The 11,650-nt window shown below is 52.2% G+C and overlaps 5 protein-coding genes across 5 annotated transcripts; 2 read left to right on the top strand and 3 right to left on the bottom strand.

Moving 5' to 3' along the window:
* Positions 1-175: 175 nt before the first annotated feature.
* Positions 176-2,385, bottom strand: COCVIDRAFT_35358 (hypothetical protein; the record flags this gene model as incomplete). The annotated part of the gene is made up of 6 exons (XM_014703852.1): positions 176-356; positions 404-1,310; positions 1,360-1,424; positions 1,638-1,860; positions 2,000-2,028; positions 2,111-2,385. 6 exons carry the CDS (start codon positions 2,383-2,385, stop codon positions 176-178), a joined length of 1,680 nt encoding a protein of 559 aa, XP_014559338.1.
* A 1,455-nt stretch (positions 2,386-3,840) lies between these two features.
* On the bottom strand, positions 3,841-5,302 carry COCVIDRAFT_92002 (hypothetical protein; the record flags this gene model as incomplete). Its single annotated transcript, XM_014703851.1, has 3 exons — positions 3,841-4,424; positions 4,504-4,818; positions 4,876-5,302. The coding sequence occupies 3 exons, from the start codon at positions 5,300-5,302 to the stop codon at positions 3,841-3,843; spliced, it is 1,326 nt and encodes a 441-aa protein (XP_014559337.1).
* A 1,512-nt stretch (positions 5,303-6,814) lies between these two features.
* Positions 6,815-8,274, top strand: COCVIDRAFT_13641 (hypothetical protein; the record flags this gene model as incomplete). The annotated part of the gene is made up of 4 exons (XM_014703807.1): positions 6,815-7,204; positions 7,257-7,884; positions 7,936-8,178; positions 8,231-8,274. The coding sequence occupies 4 exons, from the start codon at positions 6,815-6,817 to the stop codon at positions 8,272-8,274; spliced, it is 1,305 nt and encodes a 434-aa protein (XP_014559293.1).
* A 201-nt stretch (positions 8,275-8,475) lies between these two features.
* On the bottom strand, positions 8,476-9,096 carry COCVIDRAFT_91969 (hypothetical protein; the record flags this gene model as incomplete). Its single annotated transcript, XM_014703850.1, has 2 exons — positions 8,476-8,644; positions 8,693-9,096. The coding sequence occupies 2 exons, from the start codon at positions 9,094-9,096 to the stop codon at positions 8,476-8,478; spliced, it is 573 nt and encodes a 190-aa protein (XP_014559336.1).
* Positions 9,097-9,422: 326 nt separating this feature from the next.
* COCVIDRAFT_35354 (hypothetical protein) lies at positions 9,423-11,412 on the top strand (the record flags this gene model as incomplete). Its single annotated transcript, XM_014703849.1, has 4 exons — positions 9,423-9,506; positions 9,588-9,718; positions 9,786-10,572; positions 10,621-11,412. 4 exons carry the CDS (start codon positions 9,423-9,425, stop codon positions 11,410-11,412), a joined length of 1,794 nt encoding a protein of 597 aa, XP_014559335.1.
* Between the last annotated feature and the right edge of the window lie 238 nt (positions 11,413-11,650).

Genomic DNA, 11,650 nt, shown 5'->3' with positions numbered 1-11,650 from the left:
CGTTGTTCCCTTGTAAATCTAACTAGACGGTATAGTCGGATTCTTAACTCATCATCTACATGCGAGCATGGTGCCCTGTCTAAAAGAGTGAACAAAGGGGTTTTTTCTTTACAAAAAAACAACAACAGCACAACCACTTTCTTTCCCCCCAGCCAAATCTTCCACACATCCACACTTATCCAAAAATCTTGTCCAAGAAGCGATTGAACGGGTTCGTCTCTGGCTTCTCCACAAAATTACGATGATACTCCTCAATCTCCGCTACTCCTGAGATAAGATCCGCCTTGTCGGACGTAACCCACTTCGTCTTCTTGAGGATCTTCCATCCGATGACGAGAACGGGGAAGATAAAGACCCTTTGGACTTATTAGCGATTTTCAATTATAGCAGAAAGAGAACTTACATCAGGTACGAAAACAAGAACGAAGGCACATCCCACATGCCCTTCAAAAACACCGTATAACCGCCCACAAACGTCATGATAAACGTGCACACAAGACCATACCACGCCGCATACGGCTGTAGAATACCCTTGTACGGCAGCGTATCGCGATCGAGCCCTTGTACATGGCACGCCTTGTAGAAGCGCAGGAACGTAAAGCACATGACACTGAAGTTGATAAGCTGGGACGCCGTGACCAAGCTAACGAACCAGTTCAGTACAACAGCCGAGTTCTCACTCAGCTGAAGGAACGAAAGCAGTGAGATAAGGAGAACGATCAAGACGCAGTAGAAGGGTACACCTTGCTTTGTGCATTTGGTCAGAATCTTGGGTGCTTTGCCTTCGAGTGCGAGACCAAAGAGGGAGCGCGAGGCGCAGTAGACGTAGGAGTTTCCTGCGGAAAAGGCGGAGGCGAGGACACCGGCGTTGACAACGTGGGGGAGGCCTTCTATGCGGAGTCTGTTCATGGCGATGACGTAGGGCGAGGCTGCGGCACCGGGTTTGCCCAGTTTGAAGGCGTTGATGAGTTCCGGGTCGTTATACGGCACGTTTATGCCTACGGCGAGGGAGCCGAGCACGAAGAAGGTGGTTAGGCGGTAGAAGACGGCGTTGTAGGCGCGCGGCATGACTTTGCGGGGGTTTTCGGTTTCGCCGGCGGCCATGGAGACGTAGTCGGGTCCTGCGATAGTGAAGGAGGCTTGGATTAGGCATTGGAGGAAACCGAGGAATCTGCCTAGATCGCCGCCGTAGTAGAGCTCTGTGAAACTTCCTGGGTTCTTCCAGTAGCGGAAGCCGTAGCGGTCTTTTTGCGGGTTACCGCCCAACATGGAGATGAAGGTGAAAATGAGGAGACCGATGATAAGTAGGACTTTTGGGATTAGCAAATTGTTCTGATTATTTCTTTGAGAAATGCTCACCTTTTCCAACTGCGGCGTAGAACTCGGTTTCTCCGTACCATTTTACAGCCATCATGTTGATGACACTAGTGCTTGGTTAGCCCTGGTTCTATAACGAATTTCATGGGGTATCCTAGAGCGGATGGGCTTGTTTGATGTGACTTGAGACCTAGCGTATAGCCTGGGAATGATTGACCAAAAAACACAAAGGAATGTGTATGGTCTGCGGTTCACAGTCTAGCACAAAAGGCTCCATGGTGTCCCATGTCGAATATCGGGTGGTAAATGGGTCTACGTACGCATAGAGCACAAGAACGATTGCGATAATGGCACCAGTGGGCACGGCGTCGCTCCAAAAGCCGATAATGACGTTACAAGCCACAATTTCAAAGGGCACGAGGGCTGCTTCGAAGACGAAGAAATTCCATCCAGCTGCAAAGCCAAAAGCGTCGTCCACGTAGCGTCCAGCAAAGCGAATGAAGGGCGAAGATATTGGGAGGTAAGTAACCATTTCGGCAATGCCTATTGAGGCGCATTAGCTGGGGGGGCTCTTCACGACGGTACAAGCGATGGGATAAGTGGCTCTGGGCGGGTCGAAAAGCGCTTGGGCATTGTCGCAATGGGCACAGGTTATTTGGAATTGGGGAATTGAGAGTCTCACTAAGCGTCACAGCCAAAATGACGGTACACCTGTTCAGAGTCAGCTCTGGATCGGATTGTAGCTAGAGCGTACCATTGGGCACCTGCGCGAGGAATCTTGCGCGAAACTCACCACAACGAAAATGCGATGAACAAGGACGCAGGCCCTCCATTCATGAGGCCGCGACCAATTTGGACATAGAGGGCAGTGCCAATGGTTCCACCGATGCCTATGAGTTGAATGTGTCTGCTTTTGAGCCTGCGATGGGTGTCGTCGCTAACGGCTCTCACTGATTCCATGCTACTGGGGCGATGATGGTAGTTGGTGTTCTCTTCATCGACATGGTAGCCCTGCTTCTTCGGCTCGTACGAAGCGCCAGGCTCAAAGTCCCTGCCGGTAGAAGTCATATCTGCTGGAAGCCAAAGACTTGACCTCGGGCTCTCAGAGTATAGTTTTGAGGAGTAGGGCGAAAAATTGCACGACAAAGTCCATGGACCGTTAGTCGGGGTCGGTGTCGGTTGGTGGACAAACTGCTAGGCTGGCGAGGGTCAAGAGACGATGAACGGGGAGCGAACGATACAAGTACATGTGCCGTGCTAATAAATCTTTCAGTAATCCTAGCGTGAGCAGGCAGCCCTGCATGTGTTCCACCGCGGTGAAGGCAACGGATTGCACTAGTAATTCTTGGCTCTCCTGGGCGTCCACAGGTATACGTCTGTCTCCCAACTTGGGGGCAGCAAAGGAACGAATCGCCATTGAGCTCGGTGGTGGTGGTGGCTGGCGCAGCAAGGCTGGCGCAGGCTTTTTTTCCAAATCACACAGCCCTCTGGCAGACGCACAAAGGCTCAGGTGTGGATGGGATCACGCATCCCGTGTTTGGTGTCGTGTGCCCTGTTTGTGGGTGGAGAAGATGCGATAACTGCTGTTTGTGGGCAGGGGTGTGGGTATGGAGCCGAGTGTACTTGCCTAGTTGGAGAATGCGGAGAAGCACCGGCGCGCAAGACGGAGGAGCTCGACACGGCTTTTCCCTTGGGCAGTATGGTGCAATGTCACCCTCTTGCCGTGTCTTGTTTCCTATCGGTCTCCCCGATATACTTGCGCCAGCCTCTAGAACCACAACTACTCTGCCCCTCATGTGCATCTTGGCTAACAAAGCTTCTCCAATAGCTGTCCGAGCAATTCAATCCTAGTGGTTAAAGCCAACTTGGCATCACTGGGCTGAGCAATTGGATTCTAGGCTTACTTCCCATCTTACTGTTCTCCACCGTCTCTCCAAGGCTTATCTGCACTTTGCCTGAACGCCTGAACGCAGGTGGAGGCCACTCTCGAGCCCGGCACTCGGCATACTTGACTGCTTTACCGAAGCATACGAAGAATGGCGCCATGAGAGCGGGTCTGCCATCAGACAAAAGAGCGCCTCGAGATAACGCTCTAGTGTCGGCTTGTCAGCCTCGAGATGTACTAAGAGCAGTTTTGTGCCCCCACAAACTGACATGGGGATCGTCGCCAGTTGACCGGTGTCTGGTCCGTACAAATAACGCACCCCACGTTTTTGCTCAGATTTGGCGCAGATTTCCTGTTCATGCACACCCAAGACCATGGCTCCGCCGAGCACTAAACCGCCATAATTGCCGTGCATTTACTTTGGCCACACAGAGACGCTGCGCAAAACTTCCACATCTCAATCAGTCCAAACAAGGAACCAGCCGTTTGCAATATACACTTGTCTTCAGCATCCACCTGGGACGAGTACCAAGCTAAATACTATACAAATAGAAATTACAGCCTCTCAATCGACAGAATTACAACAGCCTGCACCTCGTCTCACAGCTCAACTCAACTTTTCATTTACCCACTGCCCGCTATAGCGAGTCTCTGCCAACGGGCCTTCGCTTGACCGACGGGCTGTTGGATATTTCAGGCAAGTCGGCCGTGATGTTCTTCATCGTCATAAAATCATCTTCGCTTGTACCGTCCACTTGTCGCTGCAGTTTGTCGATGGTCGTCTGCTCTCCCAGCCAGCGCTTACCAGTCTTGTGGTCGAAGTGAACTGGCTGTACTATTCCGTCGTAACTCGACATATCTTCCAGCGTCGGTGGGTATATAATGGTGGTTTCTCTGCGCTCGAAGCCCTCGTCTGTCATGTATGGTTTTCCCTCGATGACTTGCGGCTCGGTGCGCCATTGGAATGGAGCTTCTGGAAGCACGGGTTCCTTTTGCACAATATCCCACCACCTGTTTTTGCCTGTACGAGAGGGCAACTCATCAGCAGAAATCTCAATCAGGCCCTCTCCGTCGGGATTGGGGATAAAGTGACGAGGTGGGAGAACCTCAGTCTGCATCACAGGCTGCAGTCGGTGGTAGTAGGTATAGTTGTGAATCTCTCGATAGATTTTGTGCTGGACAATCTCATGCTCGTATGGCTTGACAACCTCGTGTGTGACCGCTGTTGTAGTTTTTGTCAGATGACCTGGTGTATATTGTGTTTGGGGACGTTGCCCAACGGCAAGACAAGTCTGACTTACCAGGTGCCCACGATGTCTCTCTGTCTGTTTCAACTGTGTCGTTTAAATCAACGATGCCATTGAGCATCGATTTCTGCTTGACCTGCCACTCCTCATCACTGCCGTACACACCGTGCTTATCGCTCGTAGAATCGAACCCCGCAGGCTTGACAGCCATATCCTGGTGGATGTGGTGTTGTCTTCCCAAGCTCTGCGATGGCCGTGCAAGGTCTTCTGGATCTTGCGGTTGCGCTCCCCCTACAATGCTGCCATTGGTGGTGACGGCCCTGCCGACCAGTTTGTCTCGAGCATCGCCGTGGTTGTAGCTGGTGGAACCTGCACACAAAGTTAGTTCTCTTATCTGTTATAGTATTTCCACAGCATTGAGCATACTTGGTGTTGGTGGGAGGGGCTTTGATAGACCACTGTGAGGCGATACTGAGTGGCCGGTATTGGTACCTGCCACTATCGACTGTTTGCTGGGAGCAAGTGCAGGGGGAATGAGTGTGTTTTCATCAGAGGCAGACTTGACGAGGTTGGTGTTGTCAGACTGGGTATTATGCACAGATTCAAGCGGTAGGGTAGCTGAGTGAGTAGCTACGCCGTTTGTATGAGTGGTCTTGGGGTGTTGAGCATATTCTGCTCGAGGAGAGGCGCTCTGAGAAGCTGAAGATTTCCGTCGATGGCTGTGATGGGGAGAGCTAGGAAGCTGTTCAGCACGTGGACTAGCCCCTTCAGACTGCTCATATGAGGCACGGGGCGATTGCGTTGGTGTTGAGCCCTTCCTTCTGTGGAGTACGGCCTTGATCTTTTCCTTCATGTTGACTGCAAGGTGAAGTGGAAGCGATGTGTGTAGTTGGCTAGATGGACTGAACATGTGCTGGTGACAGTGGGGTGGCAGATTCTAGGCCTTGTATCACTATTTCTTCATGTGGCAGTGGCTGGAATGTGGCTGAATGACGTATCCATCACGCCTGCCGAAGGTTCAAAGCACTGCACAACTCAGCACACAGCAGCGCTTTAGAAGGCCGCTCTCTACACCTACAGCAACGATAGCGATAGTCGGAAAGCATACGACAGGCAAAGGCTTTGCTGGCTCGAATGGGAAATGTCAATCACCCACCCCTTTTGTTGCAGTTTGCCATGTCGAGCCAGATTTGCATCTTCGATGGGGCTCACTTTGTCCTCGCCGATTAACCTGGGTGAGAGATAGCATAGAGTGGCGTCTACAAATGACGTAGGCAGCCTCTTTTGTAGAGGTACGTGTCTCTATTCTACAAGTGATGGCTGCTTCCGCGGTGTAGATGGACAGATGGATCCATACACGGTGCTTGCACAGACCCAACAGATGGAACTATAATTGCAGAAGGGGCATGTCATGGTGGAGATCATGGCGGCATGACGACAACGACGGTAAGTGTGGTCGTGGGCGGCTCTCTCCCCCAGTTGCAGTTGATCAGCACGGCACAGAGGGCGATCATCTTAGCCATGGGCTTAGCAGTTGGAGCCACGCCCCCGGGACTTCCGAAACAGGCGCAGAGACAGCCGTATGCGTACAGGGACAGGCGGTCTTGGGCGGGTAGCTCAACAAAGAAATGGCATCATGACGCAGTTTGCAACAGGCGGCGGCGGAGGCGCGTATGCTTGAATACGTCGTGGGCAGCTGTCGCTTGGATGTTGCACGAATCCCCTGCTCGACAAGGGGCGGCGGGTCATCCTAGCGTCGATCGATCAGATCGCACGCTTGCTGCATTCATCCATCCAAACATGTAATCATTCATCTGCTGCTGCTTGCACATGCACCACCTCAACCAGAGACAACCGTGAGTGCGATACGAGCAACCTGAGCGTGAGACCAAATTCCTGTTTGTATGCAGCGGAGATACGCAGTATGACTACATCGTACCGCGTAGCTCTTCGGTAGGCGTACAACGAACAGCCCCAAGCGTCTCCTAGTGCCAGACGCCGCGGAGAGCGAACGCCATCAGCTGCTGGTAGCGTCCGCCGTGCATGGCCCAATTGGCGCCGCTGGAGTCGTGGATGGGGAACCAGACCATTACCATCATCCCACTATTGCTGTCCTATGATGCGCCATGTCTACCCTGTGGCACACATGGCGGGGGCTGTTGCTTCCCGATTGACCAGACTCTGAGATGTCAATTACGTCGTTGTGCTTTCTCTCTCCCGGCTCCCTCCATGTATAAAAACACCCTGTGTCATCTTCAGGAAGCGTCATTACAACAACACACCACACTCCAACAAATCAATCCACTCTTCTACACACCAATTTCACCCCCTCTACCACAAACAATCACACCACTACAACTTCAAAATGGACAAAGCAAAGGCAGCCATCACCGAGTTCATGGGCAGGTCCGGCCACCACGACACCACTGTCCACGAGGCAGTTGCCCCTGCTGTACACCACGAGGTTGTCAAGCCCCATGTACATGAGGAGATCAACACTGCCATTGACAAGGAGGTCCACCAAGATCACTACCACCGCACTGTCCAGCCCATCCACGACCGCGAGGTTCTGCCAGAGACACACACTGCCAAGCTCGGAGCAGTCCAGCACCGCGAGTTCGACCACCGTGACACTGATGCTACCAAGAGGACCCTCATCCAAGATCAGGCTCGCTTTGCCGACGAGAGGCGCATTGAGGACACCACCCACAGCCAGAGCGTTGCTCCCACCGTTGGCGGAGAGCACGTCCACCACGTAAGTACAGCAAAGACATATTCTTTTTGCCTCCAAAGCTAACACACCCAAGCACATCCATGAGACCATCCAGCCCGTAGTCCAGAAGGAGACCATCCAACCCAGCGTTGTTCACACCACTGTTCCTATCCACGAGGTACACCACAACAAGGCCACTCACCATGAGACTACTGCTCTGCCCGCCATGACCATGGAGCAATTCAAGGCCAAGGGTGGATCCCTGACTGGTCGTGAGGAGCGCTACGACGAGTTCGAGGGTGTTCCCAAGAACATTGGTGGCGTCAGCACTCTTGCTGGTGCTGAGGGTCTTCACCACAAGACCACTCACGACCACTCTTCCGCCCGTCACGGCGATCTTCACACTAAGAACCCATTGGACCGCAACAACGATGGCAGAGTTGATGCTCACGACCTGACCAAGGGCGGCTCCCACAACACCAGCTCCGTCGGCACTGGCGCCTACGGAACCACCCACAACCCCATGGACCGCAACAACGATGGCAAAGTTGATGCCCACGACCTGACCAAGAGCGGCTCTCACAGCACCACTGGCACTGGTGCCTACGGAACCACCCACGGAACCACCCACAACCCCATGGACCGCAACAACGACGGCAGGGTCGATGCTCATGATCTATCGGGCAACCGCACTCACGACTTGGATGACACCTCCCGCAGCAGTATGTCTAATGTCCAACTCTTACGCAAGAATTTTACTAACTCTTAACCAGAGCACGAGGGCGCTACAGGTACGCTGGACTCCGCTGGAATGGCGCATGGTGTGAGCGATGGAGGACACATGGCGCATCGTGCCAACGAGGACGGTGGGCTGCCCAGAGCGCTCACCGAAGATGTGTCCAAAGCCCGTCCTCACACCCAAGCCGAAGAGGAACAAGTAAAACTTTTGCAAGAATCCAAAGGCCAACATTTCACAGGTAAACACAAGCCCAGCCTGATGGACAAGCTCAACCCTAGTAAGTGCCAACTACGCTTGTATAAAACGATAGCTGCTAACTCCGTTAACAGAGGTTGACAGTGACGGTGATGGCAAGGCGGGATTCATGAAATAAGTGTAGAGCAGTATGACTTGACGCGATCAGTATGCATGAAAGCGAAATACCAACGAGGCTTTCCTATGACATTGTAATAATAGTAGTTTAGTAATGAACGACATCTACAGAAATAATCATCTGTTGACTTGTGCATTGCGTTGTCCGCATTCTCTAAATTCATAGTAAACCGTTCTGCAGGTGGATTACACTGCTGCACCATCAAACCAACCTTTCAGCTATAGGCACCCACTGGTCTATGGGCTTGTCAGTTGGCACCAACACCACTCTCCCTCCTACCCAGCCACTCATCTGAGAGCTTCCTTCAAGTGCGACCTCGAGCATCTCCACGGATGACAATCCCTTAGCGTCTACTGCAGGACAGTCGTGGCTGCAATACTCAGCACATGCATACTTTACTCGTCACATTTACACTTACTACATCAAACTCAGATGCGGCATGTAGCTTTCATTCGCCCATTGTTCTGCCTTCTTCTCGTCCGAGAATCCTTCGACATGCCGCCTGCATTGCTTGGCCAGCTTCGTCAACCCGTCGTCGACTTGGCATTTAATATACAACTTGCGAAAAAAGTAGTCTTCGCTGTCCAGGTGTTTAAAATTGACTCGCACCTCATTCTCACCCACCCCTAAATCGAGAGAATCCAGCCACGCCTGTCCATCTGAGCCGTGTGTGGATGGCGATATCTCAGAGGTAAGAGTGACGTGGGGGAGGAACCGATGCGGGGAACCAAACTGCTTTGATGTCTTGTCGATCAATGCGGGCAGGACTTTACCAAGAGGATGGTCTGACGGCGGCAATAGCCAAAGTGAGGATCCTGGCATGTTTTCAAAGCAAAAAAATGTTACAGTATTGGTGTTGCAATGTTGGCAGACGGTGGTGTTGTTAAGCTTCAAGACACGCTCCGAATTGAGAGGTGTGGCGTCGTTAGCTGGTGACGCGTCGGCCCGTGACTCCTGCCGGATGGATACGGTTGCGCTGCCGGTACCTGTCGGACGTGGTTGGCATGTGAAAGTCGGCATCCACACCCCACAAGCGTTCCCACTCACTCGACCTGCAACTCGTTCCAATAGACGCAACGAATGAACATGTGCCCTTGTCACATTACGGCCTTGTCAGCCGATCACTTTCTGGAGTAACCCAAAACGCCATGGGCGATGCGCTGAGCGTCGCGTCTGGGGCGCTATGGAGTTTCTTGCTGTGCTTGTTCGACGTAGCTTTCTTTTGGCAGAGGGTACGTCTTCCCCACTGTGTCCGCCATCTCAGCTGTCCGGTTGTCTGAAGCGCTTTCGGGCGTAATGCTGATATGTTGAAGAAACTTTACGCGTGGTTCACACAGAAGAGCCAAAGAGATCTGCTGCTGGAGGCCATTGATAATGCGAAACTATTTGAGGAATGGGAGGCTGCTGCGTACAAGCTTGATGAGGTCCTCGACTATGACCTGTGGTGAGTCCGCTGTCTTGTCCGCAATTGAAAACACGCTTGTGCATTTGACTGACCGTGCCGTTTGCAGGCGACAGGTCGCAAAGAGCAAACACTACGACCATCGCCTCATTAACCAGCGTCTTTCCGCCCTCTACGAAGCCCAAGAAGACGACGATATTCTCGGCGTCATCAACCTTCTCCGCAGCGGCCTCGTGCGAAACCTCGGAAACATAACTGCCTCGCGACTCTACAACCGTGCCTATGCCGGAACGAAACTCTTGATCGAAGACTACGTCACGCAGGTTGCTTATGCAATCGAGAACCTTACACAATATCCTACGTCGAGAAACTCGGACACAGGGTTGACGAACCAGGCCAAGCTAGATGTTCTCCATGATACGAGACAGGCCTTTGGGAGATCGGTCCTGGTGCTTCAAGGCGGACAAGTCTTTGGCCTGTGCCATTTGGGTGTTGTCAAGGCGCTGCATCTGCGTGGTTTACTTCCCCGAATAATTGCCGGGACTGCTACTGGGGCTCTCATAGCGGCCTTGGTAGGTGTGCATACCGAAGATGAATTGCTCGAGTTCCTGACGGGGAGGAACATTGATTTGACAGCCTTCTCAAACCGGCCATATAGGAATGGCGCTCAAGTCACCACGCGGCTCCAGACCATGATACGCCGTGTCAAGAGATGGTGGAACCAAGGCCATTTCCTCGATGTCGGCGTACTCGAACAGCTCTTGAGGGCTAATGTTGGGGACCTGACCTTTGAAGAAGCATACGCTAAAACAAAGAGGGTGTTAAACATTACAGTCACAACTAGTAGTGGTGGCAGCGTGCCAAATCTACTCAACTACCTGACTGCTCCCAACGTCGTACGTCTACCCATCCCTCTTTGATGGAACAAATACTAACAACTGCAGCTCATCTGGTCCGCAGCTCTGGCCTCCAACGCGACGGCCTCGTCGGCACTCTTCCATTCGGTTACGATGATGTGCAAAGACGAAGAAGGCAACATTGTTCCTTGGACTCCAGCATCCAACACTACGTTCCGTCCCTACACACACGCGTCCTACCGTGATCGCGAGTCGCCTCTGCATCGTATCGGCGAGCTCTTCAACGTGAACCACTTTATTGTCTCCCAGGCACGGCCTTATCTTGCGCCCTTTTTGCGTTCTGACCTGCACCACCCCAACCCCAAACAGGACGGCAGATTGCGACTTAGTATGCCGATTCTTCGTCTTGTGGTCCTGGAAGTACAGCACAGGTTGCAACAGCTGGATGAGCTTGGTTTACTTCCTCTGTCAATCCGGCGGTTTCTGCTTGATGAAAACATTCCTGGCCCTAGTCTCACACTGGTACCCGAATTCACTCCCGGCGATTTCTTCAAGTTGTTGGAAAACCCGACAAGGGAAGCGATGGATTACTGGATATTGAAGGGTGAGAGAAGTGTGTGGCCAGCAGTCACAGCATTGAAGATTAGGTGTGCTATTGAAGTAGAACTTGATCGAGGATATCAGCTCGTCAGGCGCAGGAAGCCTTTTGACTTTGCGACTTCTGGGGGTATAACAGGAGGAGATAACGGTGGACCGTTGAGGAAAAATGGAAGCAGGGGTGAGGTGCAGTCCATCTATGGATGGGACGGTGATGCTAGGAGTGCTGAGCTGAGACAAAGGCCTACGAGAGCGGCCAGTTTTGCAGGTGGCATTCCCTAAATATTTACTTTGTTCTAAAACTACTTCATTCTGCGCGTACTGCGATTAATCATTTAGGTATAGCCATTTTGGGGTACAACCTCAAGTCCTCTAGCCATGAGCGTATGGGGGCTGGTTTTTGCATTCCATAATTACATAGTTAACTTTAAAACTTGAATTTGGTTCATGAATTACATGAATGAATAACGTTACTGTGCGTAATGTCACTCACCCGCTGTGAGGATGACTTCCCCACGCA

Source organism: Bipolaris victoriae, assembly GCF_000527765.1.
Source record: "Bipolaris victoriae FI3 unplaced genomic scaffold scaffold_19, whole genome shotgun sequence".
NCBI lineage: Eukaryota > Fungi > Ascomycota > Dothideomycetes > Pleosporales > Pleosporaceae > Bipolaris > Bipolaris victoriae.
Note: the sequence above shows the minus strand (reverse complement) of the source record. Positions and strands in the feature narration are given on the sequence as shown.